The 14,668-nt window shown below is 43.7% G+C and overlaps 2 protein-coding genes across 3 annotated transcripts in view; one reads left to right on the forward strand and one right to left on the reverse strand.

Moving 5' to 3' along the window:
• The window catches only part of ubr7 (ubiquitin protein ligase E3 component n-recognin 7), a 54,309-nt gene extending 49,068 nt beyond the window's left edge, over positions 1-5,241 (forward strand). The window contains exon 11 of the mRNA XM_063043190.1: positions 4,278-5,241. Coding sequence (XP_062899260.1) covers positions 4,278-4,370 — 93 coding nt within the window. The 3' untranslated portion in view covers positions 4,371-5,241. The remainder of the gene's footprint in view (positions 1-4,277) is intronic.
• Positions 5,242-10,934: 5,693 nt separating this feature from the next.
• The window catches only part of btbd7 (BTB (POZ) domain containing 7), a 116,221-nt gene continuing 112,487 nt past the window's right edge, over positions 10,935-14,668 (reverse strand). For both annotated transcript variants that reach the window (XM_063043214.1, XM_063043224.1), the window contains one exon: positions 10,935-13,323. In XM_063043214.1, coding sequence (XP_062899284.1) covers positions 12,502-13,323 — 822 coding nt within the window. In that variant the 3' untranslated portion in view covers positions 10,935-12,501. The remainder of the gene's footprint in view (positions 13,324-14,668) is intronic.

Here is a 14,668-nt window from a genome sequence, read left to right on the forward strand (position 1 = left end):
CCTGCCATAGGCCAGACCAGGTGAATGACCTGTTAATGGTGGCCTTCCAGCTTCCCTGGCAGCCTTGTGCCACTGCCTTCACCCTGTAGCACTCCTACTCTGTCCTTGTCACCTCTTTCTTCGAGGCCTTGGACCGGAAACGTGCTACCAGTCCAAGTCCTGCATGTCCAGCCTGGACTCTGCCGACAACCTCTTGGCCAGCTTCTCTCTCGTACCTCCGTAATTCCTTTTACTCCACTGTATAGTGATACATCTGACTTAGCCTCTCTTACTCTCACAAAGTCCAGGGTGAAATGTGGTTCATTGCTTAACACCCAATCCAGAATTGCCTTTCCCCTAGTGGACTGAACCACAAGCTGTTCTTAATAGCCACCTTGTAGGCATTCTACAAATTCCCAGTCTTGGGATTCAGCAGCAACCTGGTTTTCCCAAGCTACCTGCATATTGAAATACCCCATGAGCATTGTGCTATTGCCCTTCCTACACAGCTTTTCTATCTCCTGTTGTATTTTCTATCCCGCCTCCTGGCTACTGTTCAGGGATCTGCATACAACTCCCATCAGGGTCTTTTTACCCTTGCTGTTTCTTATCTCTATCTGTTTCTTATCAAATGGATTTTAGCAAGGCATTTGATAAAGTACCCTATGTAAGGCTCATTGAGAAAGTAAGGAGGCATGGGATCCAAGGGGACATTGCTTTGTGGATCTAGAACTGGCTTGCCCACAGAAGGCAAAGCGTGGTTGTAGATGGGTCATATTCTGCATAGAGGTTGGTGACCAGTGGTGTGCCTCAGGGATCTGTTCTGGGACCCTTACTCTTCGTGATTTTTATAAATGACCTGGATGAGGAAGTGGAGGGATGAGTTAGTAAGTTTGCTGATGACACAAAGGTTGGAGGTGTTGTGGATAGTGTGGAAGGTTGTCAGAGGTTACAGCGGGACGTTGATAGGATGCAAAACTGAGCTGAGAAGTGGCAGATGGAGTTCAACCCAGATATGTGTGAGGTGGTTCATTTTGGTAGGTCAAATATGATGGCAGAATATAGTATTAATGGTAAGACTCTTGGCATTGTGGAGGATCAGAGGGATTTGGGGTCTGAGTCCATAGGACACTCAAAGCTGCTGTGCAGGTTGACTCTGTGGCTATGAAGGCATACGGTGCATTGGCCTTTATCAATCGTGAGATTGAGTTTAAGAGCCAAGAGGTAATGTTGCAGCTATATAGGACCCTGGTCAGACCCCACTTGGAGTACTGTGTACTGGTCGCCTCACTAGAGGAAGGACGTGGAAACCATAGAAAGGATGCAGAGGAGATTTACAAGGATGTTGCCTGGATTGGGGAGCATGCCTTACGAGAATAAGTTGAGTGAACTCGGCCTTTTCTCCTTGGAGCGACGGAGGATGAGAGGTGACCTGATAGAGGTGTATAAGATGATGAGAGGCATTGATCATGTAGATAGTCAGAGGCTTTTTCCCTGGGCTGAAATGGCTAGCATGAGAGGGCACAGTTTTAAGGTGCTTGGAAGGAGGTACAGGAGAGATACCAGGGGTAAGTTTTTTTTACTTAGAGAATGGTGAGTGCGTGGAATGGGCTGCCAGCAATGGTGGTGGAGGTGGAAACGATAGGGACTTTTAAGAGATTCCTGGATAGGTACATGGAGCTTAGAAAAATAGAGGGCTATAGGTAAGTCTAGGTAGCTCTAAGGTAAGGACATGTTCGGCACAGCTTTGGGGGCCGAAGGGTCTGTATTGTGCTGTAGGTTTTCTATGTTTCTATTCAGAGGGATTCTTCCAATCCTATGTCACCTCTTTCTAAGGATTTGATTTCAGTTTCTACTAACAAAGCCATGGCACCCCCTCAGCCTGCCTGCCTGTCCCTTCAATACAATTCGTATCCTTGGACGTTTAGCATCCAACTCTGATTTTCTTTCAGCCGTGACTCAGTGATGCCCAGAACGTCATACCTGCCAATCTCCAGTTGCAGTACAAGGTCATCAGCCTCATTCCATACACTGTGTGCATTCAAATATAACACCTTCAGTCCTGTATTCATCGCTTTTCAATGTGCCTGTTCTTCCTCACAGTGTCACTGCAGACTGCCTCTGCTTGAATACCAACTGCTCCATCATCAGCCCTATTGTTCCGGTTCCCGTCCCCCTGCAAAATCAGTTTAAACACTCCCCAACAGTTGTAGCAAGCCTGCCCGCAAGGATAATAGTCCCCCTAATATTCAAGTGTAACCTGTCCTTTTTGTACAGGTCATACCTTCCCTAGAAGAAATCCCAATGATCCATAAATCTAAAAATTCCTCAGCTACATCCTCATATGTCAAATCATCCTATTCTTGCCCTCACTGGTGTGTGGCACAGGCAACGATCCAGAGATTACTACCCTGGCAGTCCTGTTTTTCAGCTTTCTACCTAACCCCCCTATATTCTCTCTTTCGGACCTCCTCCCTTTTCCTACTTGTGTTCTTGGTACTGATGTGTCCTACAATTTGTGGCTGCTCACCCATGATGTGGACCTGAAACATCCCCAAGCTTGGCACCAGCAAGGCAAAATTCCATCTGGATGTCTCTTTTATGTTCATCGACTCTCCTGTTGCTCCTTGAACTATGGAATCCCATATCATTACAGCTCCTCTTCTCCCCTCCCCTCTGAGCCACAAAGCCAGACTCAGTGTGAGAGATCCAGCACTGGGGAAGTTGCTACTGCCCCTCACCCCACCCCCAACAGTATCCAAAGCGGTGTACTTGTTCTTGAGGGTGTGGCCACAGAGGTACACATGTAGTTATCAGCGAGGCTGGCAGTCTCCCAGATTTCCCACATCTCGCACAGAGAACGTACCTCTAACCCATGACCCATTCTCAGCACAATATATCAATAGACAAAAAGAGGGGGAAAAATAGTCATTAGAACCTCACTTAGAATCTCCGCTTGTGTTTCCCATGGCCTGCTTATGCAGAAGCCTGTTGAGCCAAAGGCTGCAGACCTGGCAGCATCTATGGAAAAGAGTACAGTCGATGTTTCAGTCCCGAAAGGTCACTGTAGTCTTTAACATAGATGCTGCCTGGCCTGCTGCGTGCCACCAGCATTTTGTGTGTGTTGCTCGGATTTCCAGCATCTGCAGATTTTCTCGTTTGTGACCCAATGCTGATGACTCTAACACTGTCTACTACGTGGCTGCTGTGCTTACAGCTGGCTTTTTTTTAACTGGCCTTTGTCGAGTGCTGAGAAGATCGTTATGATTGCAGGAACTCAGCAGGCGAAGTAGGACCTATGGAAATGAATAATGGCTCCTGTCCTCCCCCTGCCCCCCCCCCTTAATTCTGGCACCTTCCCCATTCTTTCCCAGTCCTGAAGAAGAGTGTCAGCTGGAACTGTCATCTGTTTGACCTACTGTGTTCCTCCCACATTTTGTGTGAATTTCAGTTGGCATGGGCAAGATGGGCCGAAGGGCATGTTTCTGTGCTGTATGACTATGAACTGGCTTCACTGTTGCTTGATGGAAGGGTGTAATCAGTGACCCCAAGCAGTAGCTTTAAGTAGCAACTGAGCTGAGCAGACTTGCAAGCTGCGCATTTCCTGTTTTTGACTAGATGCTTTCTATTTTTAAAGTAACTCAGTTTCACTAGAGAGCATATGACATAAGAAATTTGCCTTTGAAGCCCCAGGCTGCAACGGAAAGCTTCAAAGAAACTTCCCACTGAAGGGGAGTGAGCAAACTGAAATGCAAACTCAAACAGCACCCCGCTCCCTCCTCCGACGATGGGCACCCAGTCACGATGGAGAGGCTGATGTTGCCACCTGGAGCTGAGCTCTGCTAGTCACCATGGTGGTAAGGTCAAGGGCGAGGTTCTAGCCAAAGAATGTTCCAATCAGTGGAGCTGCTGGAAGATGACACATCACAGTGGTAGCAGTAAACGGTCCCCAGTCTTTTACTCTATGCCACTGGACCCTGACCCTGATCTGTTGGGCTGATGCCTACCCGTGCATCAGCAACTCCCCTCTCCCCACATTAAACTAAGTCTTGCACAAGTATTCTCCATTAAGGGAATCTGTCCTACCATCCCTGTTAACTGGATCTCAATCGGCCTATACAGACCATCCTTTTGGAGAACATCATATTCAACTTGAGTGAGCCGCACGCCTTCAGCCAAGTACGGAGAAGTTATCAATATGTGGATGTTTGTCCAGTGCCTGGAATTGGACACCCTATTTTAGAAACTCCCTTGTTCTAATGAAACTGATTTTTACCTCTATCTTTCTATGTTAACAGGTGGTTACAAGTGAAGATATCCAGCGATTCTTTGAGGAGCTTCAATCAAAGAAGAGACGGCGAGTGGATGGGATGCAGTACTTTTGCAGTTAAACTACCATAACATTTAGTCAAAGATGTGCAAAATGTTTCCATAAGAATGGCACTTTTAAAATTAACTGGTTGTCCCCTGTCTATTTTACTTTGCCTCCTGGGTGTAGTTCAAGCAGGAATGGTTTAGTGCAGAGGTCCCCAAGCCTTTTCTTGTGCTGTGGACCCCCTACCATTAATGGGGGGTCCATGGATGCTAGGTTGGGAACCCCTGGTTTAGTGAGAAGAGGCAACAGAGAATTCATAGCATCAGTTCACTTCAGTAGGAGAAGAGTAGAAATGCAGAAATGATACTTTTATAAGAAATTAACAGCTTGGACGATGTATGCACAGGTAACTCATGGTTGTAATAAGCATTGGGACAAATGAGACCTTCAAAGGGACGGTGGCTCTAATACATCTATGCTGCCTTCATCCACCAACTAAATCCCCACATTTAACAAATCCTTATTTAACAGCAGTGTGCGGTAAATATTGAAATCAAGCCATACCTGTAGCTGAAAGTTCACTCTTGTTCACCTGCTTCTTTAAAACCAACTTCATCTAGCCAGAGGGGGCAAGTTCATAGCTTCAACTGTACACTTAAAACTGCAAATCAAGGAGCCAAGGTTCATATTGAGATTGCTAAGAAACTAGCCATCATTTGACAGAGAGGATCTTTAATTGACATTTGTTAACCTGAAACCATATTCTACAAATAGCTTCATCTACAGCAAGTACAAGGAATATCTGTCTCAGTGTCACACCCTGTAATTTTTAATGTTGGACCTGAAATATGAAAAGCTGACCGACATGCTGAATCTGTTCTGTTACTAATGCTTTAATGTTCATGGGTTGGGGAGAAGAAGCCAATAAAAATTTAGTTACTTTCTCATGTGAGATGCTTTCTGAAATGTCACATCACCCATTTAAATATTTCTTTCTAGTCATGCAACAAGGCGGTCTTGTCAACAAGTTCGAATTTAATTTTGTTCAACCAAATGTGTGACACTCAGGTTGTGTTGGCTGTGTAAGTTTCGGGAAGATGATCTCTGTCCCTGCTAAACATGAGATTGCGGTGCAAAACCTCCTGTTTGTGTGGATGCTGTGTGATGTTACCCTGGTACAAATCAGCACCACGAAATAACAAGACAGTACACCATATGCAATTAAACAATTTAGATTTATAATTCTTAATTTGACTAAAGGGTTATGAAAGTAAAACAAAAAGAAAAGGGCCCACTTTAATGAAATAGTCTAATGTAGACATGGTTGGAGCTCACGGTTTCCCTTCCTTTGGTCCTCGATCGACTTTCCCTGGGCTTCGTCAACTCCTGGCCCCACTCCATCCTGGTGTCTCCAACCTCTCTTTTCTGGCATCTTCTCTCTTCATCTTCCACCAAACAAAAGACCCAGATCACCTCTGTCTCAGGCACACAAGAAAGAAAAGCTCTTCACTGGACAGCACACATTCCAAAGCCCCCGTTATCTCCAGCCATTACCCAAACACTGTGCTACAGAAAAACCATTACATTAGCAGTGAAACCTTGCCCAGGATGTGACACGTGCAACACAGCCAAACGAAACAGTGTGCTGCTGGGCCAGGGAGAACCAACAGCCATGCACACCAGAGAAATACTGTTACAAAACATTTTTAAAGTATGAGTCATAGAGAAGTACAGCAGAGAAATGAGCTCTTTGGCCCAGATCATCCATGCCAAAACAATTTAAACTGCCTATTTCCATTGACCTACACTGGGACCACATCCCTACTATCCATTCACAAACGAGAGAAAATCTGCAGATGCTGGAAATCCAAGCAACCCACACAAAATCCTGGCGGAATCAGCAGGCCTGCTGAAGGGTCTCTGCTCGAAATGTCGACAGTACTCTTTTCCATAGATAGATGCTGCCGAGCCTGGTGTTCCTCACTATCCATGTACCTATCTGAACTTCTCCTGTGCTGGCAGCTCATTCCACGTTCTCACAACCCTCTGAGTGAAGAGGTTTCCCTTCTCCCCAGACTTCATCTTTCACCCTTAACCCATGACCTCTGATCGTAGTCTCACTCGACCTCAGTGGAAGAAGCCTGCTTGCATTTACCTGATCCATACTCCTCATAATTTTGTTCTCATAACTTCCAGCAAATCTCCTCTCACTTTCTATATTCCAACGAACAGAGTCCTAACCCTGCTAAATCTTTTCCTATAACTCAGGTCCTCCAGACATAGCAACATCCTTGTAAATTTTCTCTGCACTCTATCAACCTTGTGTATATCTTTCCTTTGGTAGGTGACCAAAACTTCATATAATACTCCAAATTTAACATCTTGTACAACTTCATAAATCAATGTATTGAGTACAGAAGATGAAGGACGATGTGCCAAAAGCTTTCTTTATGAGCCTAACTATCTGTGACACCACGTTCAATGAATTATGTACTTGTAATCCCAGATCCCTTTGTTCCTCAGTGCCCTAATGTAGCCCACATCCATGAGACACGAGAAGAATTAGGCCACTGAGTCCACTCCATTGTTTCATCATGGCTGATCCCATTTAATACCATGCATACACCTGCCCTCTCACCATATCCTGACCCATCAGGAATCTATTCTGCTTTAAATATACCCACAGACTTGGCCTCCACCACAATCTGTGGCAGAGCATTCCACAGATTCAACACTTTGGTTAAAAAAATTCCTCCTTACATCTGTTTTAAAAGATCACCCCTCAATTTTGAGGCTGCTCCCTCTAGTTCTGGATACCCCCACTAGAGGAAACATCTTCTCCACATCCACCTTACCCAGAACTTTCAACATTCAGATTTCTGAGAGATCCCCCGCATTCCTCTAAATTCCAGTGAATACAGGCTAAAGCTGCTGGATGCTCCTCATTTGTTAACCCCTTTGTAATAGACTCCAACACTTTCCCAACCACTACCTATCATTTCCTTTCTTTCATCTTCCTTTTTAGTTTTGCAATTTTCCAGTCCTCCAGGACCATGCCAGAATCAGGTGATTCTTGAAAGATCATGACCGATGCATCGGTTATCACTTCAGCTCCTGAGTGTCATGGTCTGTGGGCTGGTGGTGCACGGATGTTGTCCTGGAGCCACGTTGCTGCAAGAACAGCCCACAGCAGTTGCTCACGTCATGCAATGCAGCTGCAGATGAAGGAATTCAATTTATCCTCTACCAAGTGAACAATAGAGGGCAACATTGATCAGAAGGGGCCAGCCTCCAACCTAGCACAGAATTCCTAAGCCAAGGCTTCAGAAGGTGCAGAAGCTGATAGAAATGCCAGTGTTTCTTTGCTATAAATTGGATGGAGCTGTCTTACCTCAGGTTATGGGTTCCGATGTAGCTAATCTGAACTGTAGTTTTCCAGAATAAGATCAAGTGATGGGTGGGAGGGTGAGCTCCATTCTCACTGACTTTAATATGGAACAATATTTCAGGAATCTGACATTAGACATGCAGAATATGACACGGCCATTTTACTCTAATAGGAGAAACAATGCTGCAGTTCCATACCACAGTGGCCACTCTATCAGGTACACCTGTACATCTCGCTAATGCAAATATCTCACCAGCCAATGCATCGAGAATTGCAGACTTGGTCTAGGAGGTTCAGTTGTTCAAACCAAACATCAGAATCGGGAAGAAATGTAATCTAAGTGGCTTTGACCATGGAGTGATTGTTGGAGTGGTTTGACCATCTCAAAAACTGATCTCCTGGGATTTTCATGCACAACAGTCTCTAAATTTTATAGACATTAGTGTGAAAAAAAATCCCGTGAGCAGCAGTTCTGAGTGAAAATGCCTGTTAATGAGAGGTCAGAGGAGAATGTCCACACTGGTTCAAGTTGACAGGAGGGTGATCAGTAACTCAAATAACCACACGTTACAACAGAGGTGTGCAGAACAGCATCTGAGTGCACAATGTGTCGAACCTTTAAGTGGATGGGCTACAGCAACAGATGACTGACATACACTGAATGGCCATTAGCTACAGGGTGGTACACAGGATAAATATACAAAGTTGAATTTGGGGACAATCAAGAACATGATGGGATAAATAAAGTGCATTCAGATTACATTCAGATCCTTCCACAGATGAAACCATCACCGACCATTGGAATGCCATTCCAGTTGGTCATATTTCCTCTTGCTCAAACAATGAAGGGACAGTCATTTCAAATGTGCTGTTTCATTTTAATAAAAATATGGATTAAATTCACAATCATAAGGAAACATTCTGTTGGCCATTTAATTAGAACACTAACTATGCCAGTTTAGAATCTGTTACATGCTTTTCCCTCCCCAGAAACGGTAGAAAAATAGATCAGAGAATCTGTACAACTGCTACAGTACTCAATAGGGAAATGTCTTTCACTAAGCAACAACTTCCTTTTAAGATGCTAAAAAAAATAGTCATCTCTTTAAAAAACTTTATATACATTGAAGCATTGTAGAATCAATAGACAGTTATGCCATTTGTAGAAAATATTTGCATAGGATATTTGATCTAATTTACTGTTATTTGAGCCTTTAGCATTGAAGGCACTTTACTGTATCCCAGTAACAGTTTAGATCGTAAGCATCCAAAACAAATCATTAGAGAACTAAACACCAACAATGCAAGTTTTTAAAAAAAGCTTTTGCTACCAAGCACAAACTCATCTGAGTGACTTCCAATATTCTAATATAACCAAAATTAAATTGGTAAACAATTGCAGTTAAGCATCATGCAGGGGCATGTAGCCAAGAGAAAAAGGTACACCAACACAACTTGGAACAATATACAAGTAGCATCAAATCAGGCAACTTTCAAATGTTGTTTCTGTTATGTTTAGAAAGGGCTGCAGATCTGTGGCAATGCAGATAAATTTGCAGGCAGTTTTGACTACCTTCTTAATCTAGCTGTGGTAGAAAGCAAGCACTAATATATACTGATCAAAAACCAACAGTGAAAACAATGTTAGAGTCATCGAACACTACAGCACAGAAACAGGCCCTTCGGCCTATCTAGTGTATACTACTGCTCTGCCTAGTCCCACTGCACTGGCAACTTGTTCCATACACTCACCGACCTCTGAGTGAAGAAGTTTCCCCTCACGTTCCCCTTAAACATTTCACTTTTCACCTTTAATCCATGACCTCTAGTTCTAGTCTCACCAAACCTCAGCTCCCAAGCTAACGTGTTAAACTTGGAAACAGCGCAGCTGCCCCCAGTACTCTCAAGAAACTGCACACACAACATCTTATCCACAAGGTGGCACTACAGCAACACTCACAGTACAATACTGTACTGGTGCATTAGGCTAGATGATCTGGAGTGGAATTGGAACTCACTCTGTACAACCAAATGAAGCACAGCTAACATATTGGAATAAAGCAGGGTGCCAGAGTAACGCAGTGGTTAGCGTGATGCTATTACAGTTCAGGCTATGGCAGATTGGAATTCAATTCCAGTATCTTCAGTAAGGAGACTGTACGTCCTTGCTGTGGCTGTTTTCTCTGGGTCCAAAGATGCACTGGGCAAGTTAATTGGTCATTGTAAATTGTCCCATGACGAGGTTAGGGGTAAACTGGGTATGCCAGGATGGCACAGCTCGAAGGCCAGAAGGGCCTATTTCCGCTTTGTATCGCTAAAATAAAATTCAACTTTAAAACATTTATTTCAATGGTTGCCACAAGGCCGAGAGTGGAAGTTTGTGTGTAGTCTTAGAATTCGGATTTTCAATTTAACACCAGTGCATCAGCTCTAGTACCCGGAAATGATTGATAAGATTGCACTGTAACACTGAACAACTGTAGGCTTTGCATCAGTATATTGCAGCGGAAATTTGCATACAAAGCTTTTTGCTTTGAATTCTCCTGTCTCCTAACTTCAATCCTGACACAGCACCCAAACATGAAATTAGTACACAACGCATGAATTCTCCTCAAACAACAGGAATTCTGCAGATGCTGGAAATTCAAGCAACACACATAAAAGTTGCTGGTGAACGCAGCAGGCCAGGCAGCATCTCTAGGAAGAGGTGCAGTCGACGTTTCAGGCCGAGACCCTTCGTCAGGACTAACTGAAGGAAGAGTGAGTAAGGGATTTGAAAGTTGGAGGGGGAAGGGGAGATGCAAAATGATAGGAGAAGACAGGAGGGGGAGGGATAGAGCCGAGAGCTGGACAGGTGATAGGCAAAAGGGATACGAGAGGATCATGGGACAGGAGGTCCGGGAAGAAAGACAAGGAGGTGGGGGGACCCAGAGGATGGGCAAGGGGTATATTCAGAGGGACAGAGGGAGAAAAAGGAGAGTGAGAGAAAGAATGTGTGTATAAAAATAAGTAACAGATGGGGTACGAGGGGGAAGTGGGGCATTAGCGGAAGTTAGAGAAGTCGATGTACTTCTTTACCTGTCCAGCTCTTGGCTCCATCCCTCCCCCTCCTGTCTTCTCCTATCATTTTGGATCTCCCCCTCCTCCTCCAACTTTCAAATCTCTTACTCACTCTTCCTTCAGTTAGTCCTGACGAAGGGTCTCGGCCTGAAACGTCGACTGTACCTCTTCCTAGAGATGCTGCCTGGCCTGCTGCGTTCACCAGCAACTTTTATGTGTGTTGCATGAATTCTCCTGTCTCCTAATGTCAATCCTGATGTGGCACCCAAACAGGAAACAGAACAAGATCTGAGAAGGAAAATCTGCACCAATACTTCAAATTAGTTTTATACTGTAGATCAGAATTAGTAAAATTTAAAACACCACTGAATTTAAATATACAACTCACAGATACAGGTTCAAGAGGAGAGAAATTTCTGCGAATTATTGTAGGACCTACATAGCTGGCAAAATACAGAACTAAAACAACTATAATCAATATTCCAAGTTCCCTAGGTATTCTACCTTGCCACCAAGATTGGATTAACAGGGTTAGTCTCTGCCTGGATTTAGCTGTTGCCAGGGAGGTGAACATGAGATCTGCAACACGTGTTGGCCATCAACAGAGTGCCGCAGAGAGGGAGCTACAGCATCTTAAACACAAGAGATTCTGTAGATGCTGGAAATCCAGAGTAACAAACACAAAGTGTTAGAGGAACTCAGCAGGTCAGGCAGCGTCTATGAGGGGAATAAAAACCTCTCCTTCCCTCCCCCACTTTCTTACTCTGGCTTCTTCCCCCTTCCTTTCCACTGATCACATCAACTGTTTATTCATTGCCATTGATGCTGCCTGACTTACCGAGTTCCTTCAGCATTTTGTGCACAGAACATCTTAAATATGTGCAATTGAGGAACCTACTTGGATACAGCAAAGGGGAAACAAGAGAATTTAAAAATCACATACAACATGCATTCTAGTTTCTCCCCTTCACAGAACTAATACTATTTTAAGTGTTGGAAACCATTTTGGAGACCAACATTAATCTATCCATGCAGAAATCTGAAAAGGAACTAACAAACTAAAAAAATGAGGGGAAAAGGCCGAGAAGTTTCATGTGTCCGACAGATCCATGATTAAGCAAACAATATGGTAGCAGCTTCATAGGGGACTCTAGCCGCTTTCTCCATGTTGCTAGTATTTCTGCCTTTGGGGTTTCAGCTTCTCATGATATATTAAAGCATTAATCCTATAAACCGATTGTCACAGCAATCTGATTGTCCCAAGATTAAGACTACAGCTTTAAACTGACGAGGATCTGTGCTCTGAATACAGGCAGCAGCCCAGGCGTTCTTCCCTTGCACATTTCCAATGCTGAGTACACTTGAAAAGAATACTGCCCAGTATTTTAAAGACTAAAAACTTTCTCGAAAATGAGAAAATATGCCAATGTGTACTGTATATCAGAGTACTTTTCACCATTAAATATTACACAATTGTTATTCAATGCACAAAAACACAGAACTGTTTTAAACAGACCTGAAAAAAGGAGGTAAAAGATCAGGCATTATTTTTAAATGGTGAACTTGATTAACGGACAATTTGCACATTAGAAAGGATGGCAATACTGCACATGACTTGGTTTCCCGAGATATTAAAAAAGTCATAGAAAATCACTTAGAAATTATCCTATTTAAGGTAGAAATGTTATGTACAAAACATCTATGAAAGCAAATTAACAAGAGTCATCTGCTGAAAAATCACAATGGATTACTGCTGTCATTAAAGAGCTGACTTTTTGTATGAGAGATCAGATCTGTTTGGCGACCTCCTTTCTCGGCTTAGTGTATCTTCCCTGTTGTTCCGGATGGTTCTGTGAGGCTGAGCACTGGGTCCCGGCTCCAGCACGTCACCGTCCGATGACCGTCTGCTGCAGTGAGCCTCGTTGTTCTCAGAGCTGTAGGGCACACTGAGAGTGTGGCTAGCGGTCAGGCCACAAGTCAGATCCGTCTCCATTAACCCCCTGCTCCTGGTATGTAAAGAGCCCCCACTACACTCCTGCTTCAGTGCCAAGTCCAACCTGTGTGGAGGCTGCTCCAGAAAATCGAAATACGGTGGGTCACTGGGTCTTGGTTGCTGGTCTTCAGGAGGCAGTAAATATTCTCTCCTTGACTCTACCGATTTACTAGCAGATCCACTGCAAAGAGAAGTCATCTTGAAGCTCCCTGCTGCTGCAGGTCTATTGGGATTGTATAAATCTGGGCTGAAATATGTTGCCTGTGAAGGAGCCAATGTATGTCTGCTTGTTCCTGGAGTGTACGGCCGGTAAGATACAGTGGAGAAATCGTAGAGATCAGGGTACTCCTGGAAGCCTTGGCGAGATTCTGCCTTCAGATCACTGGGCTTTCTCCTCACACCGTGTGTGCGTCTACTGTGTAAATATGGTGCAGGCCGTGGAAAGGAAGCAAAATCTGAAGCCATTTGGTTCACTTCAGTACTTAAAGCAAGTTCTGGAAATCTTCTGTCCTTAAGTGACAAGTTACTCAGAGATGTCACACCCATTGCAATGTCTGGCATCAGTTCATTCAAGGCACCTTCAGTGCTCTAGAAGAAAACAAAATTGAACAACATCAAATTTGGATTTTCTACTCCGTGACTTTGGAAACCAAACTAACAAAGCAAAGACTATTGTGTGAACACAACATCTGTAGATTCATATGATCACAGTAACTTTTCAAGTACAGCTGGTGAGCTCCATGCCGAACTATTAATTTACCCATACCCGAACCACAGCTCTCCATACCCTTTCCATCCACGTACCTGTCCAAATTTCTCTCAAATGCTGAAATCAAACCTGTTTCTACCACTTCCGCTGGCAGCCTGTTCCACACTCTCACCACCCTCTGAGTGAAGGTGTTCCCCATAAAAATAGTTCATCTTTCACCCTTAATCTTAGACCTTTAGTCTCACCCAACCTCAGTGGAAAAAGCTTGCCTAAATTTACCTCATATATTTGTATACCTCTATCATATATACAGATATATACATCTTACTGGACACAGCATGAAAGGTTATGGAGGGGAGGCAGGGGAGTGGGGTGAGGAGGGGAAAAAAGATCAGCCACAATTGAATAGCAGAGCAGACTCGCTGGGCCAAATGGCTTAATTCTGCTCCTATGTTTTATGTGCTATGTGTGCTTTGTACTGTGTGCTGTTGGTACTGTGTTTTACACCTCGGCCCCTGAGGAACCCTGTACTATTTGGCTGTATTCATGAGCAGTTGAATGATAATTAAACTTCAATTTGGCCTTGAAATCTCCTGTCACTCTTCTACACGCCAGGGAATAAAGTTGTAACCTATTCAACCTCTCCCTATAGTTCAGGCCCTCAAGTACAGCAGTATCATTACAAATTTTCTCTGCACTCTTTTAATCATATTGATACATTTTCTGTAGGTAGGTGATCAGAACTGTAAATTAGACTTCACCAATGAATGTTACTTTTGGAAAATTAAAGAGATAGTGCACAAAGTCTGAAAATGTGAAGCCTGATGAAACTAACTCACAATACTAACCAATATCCTCTTTTACCTCATCTTAGTTCCGTGCAGGAAAAAGGCATAATGAATGATGCATGTTGTTCCAACTGTTGAGTTAATATTCTCACAGCACCCTTTCGCTTATAAGCACATACTTAGTTTCAGGCCCAATTTTATTTATTTATTTCGCGCTCCATGGCAGAACAGGCCTTTCTGGCCCAACGAGCTGCCCTGCAACCCATTGATAGAACTCTAGCCTAATCACGACAATTTGCAAAGACCAATTTGGCTGTATTCGTTTTACAGGTACCCAAACTGCTGATTTCCAAACCAGATGGTTTGATGTGCTTCCTTAAAAGGCTCCATGCCCTGAATAAAAATTAGCACACAAAAAGCATTTTTAATATTTTAA

The sequence above is a fragment of the Mobula hypostoma genome, chromosome 1 (assembly GCF_963921235.1).
Source record: "Mobula hypostoma chromosome 1, sMobHyp1.1, whole genome shotgun sequence".
Taxonomy (NCBI): Eukaryota; Metazoa; Chordata; class Chondrichthyes; order Myliobatiformes; family Myliobatidae; genus Mobula; species Mobula hypostoma.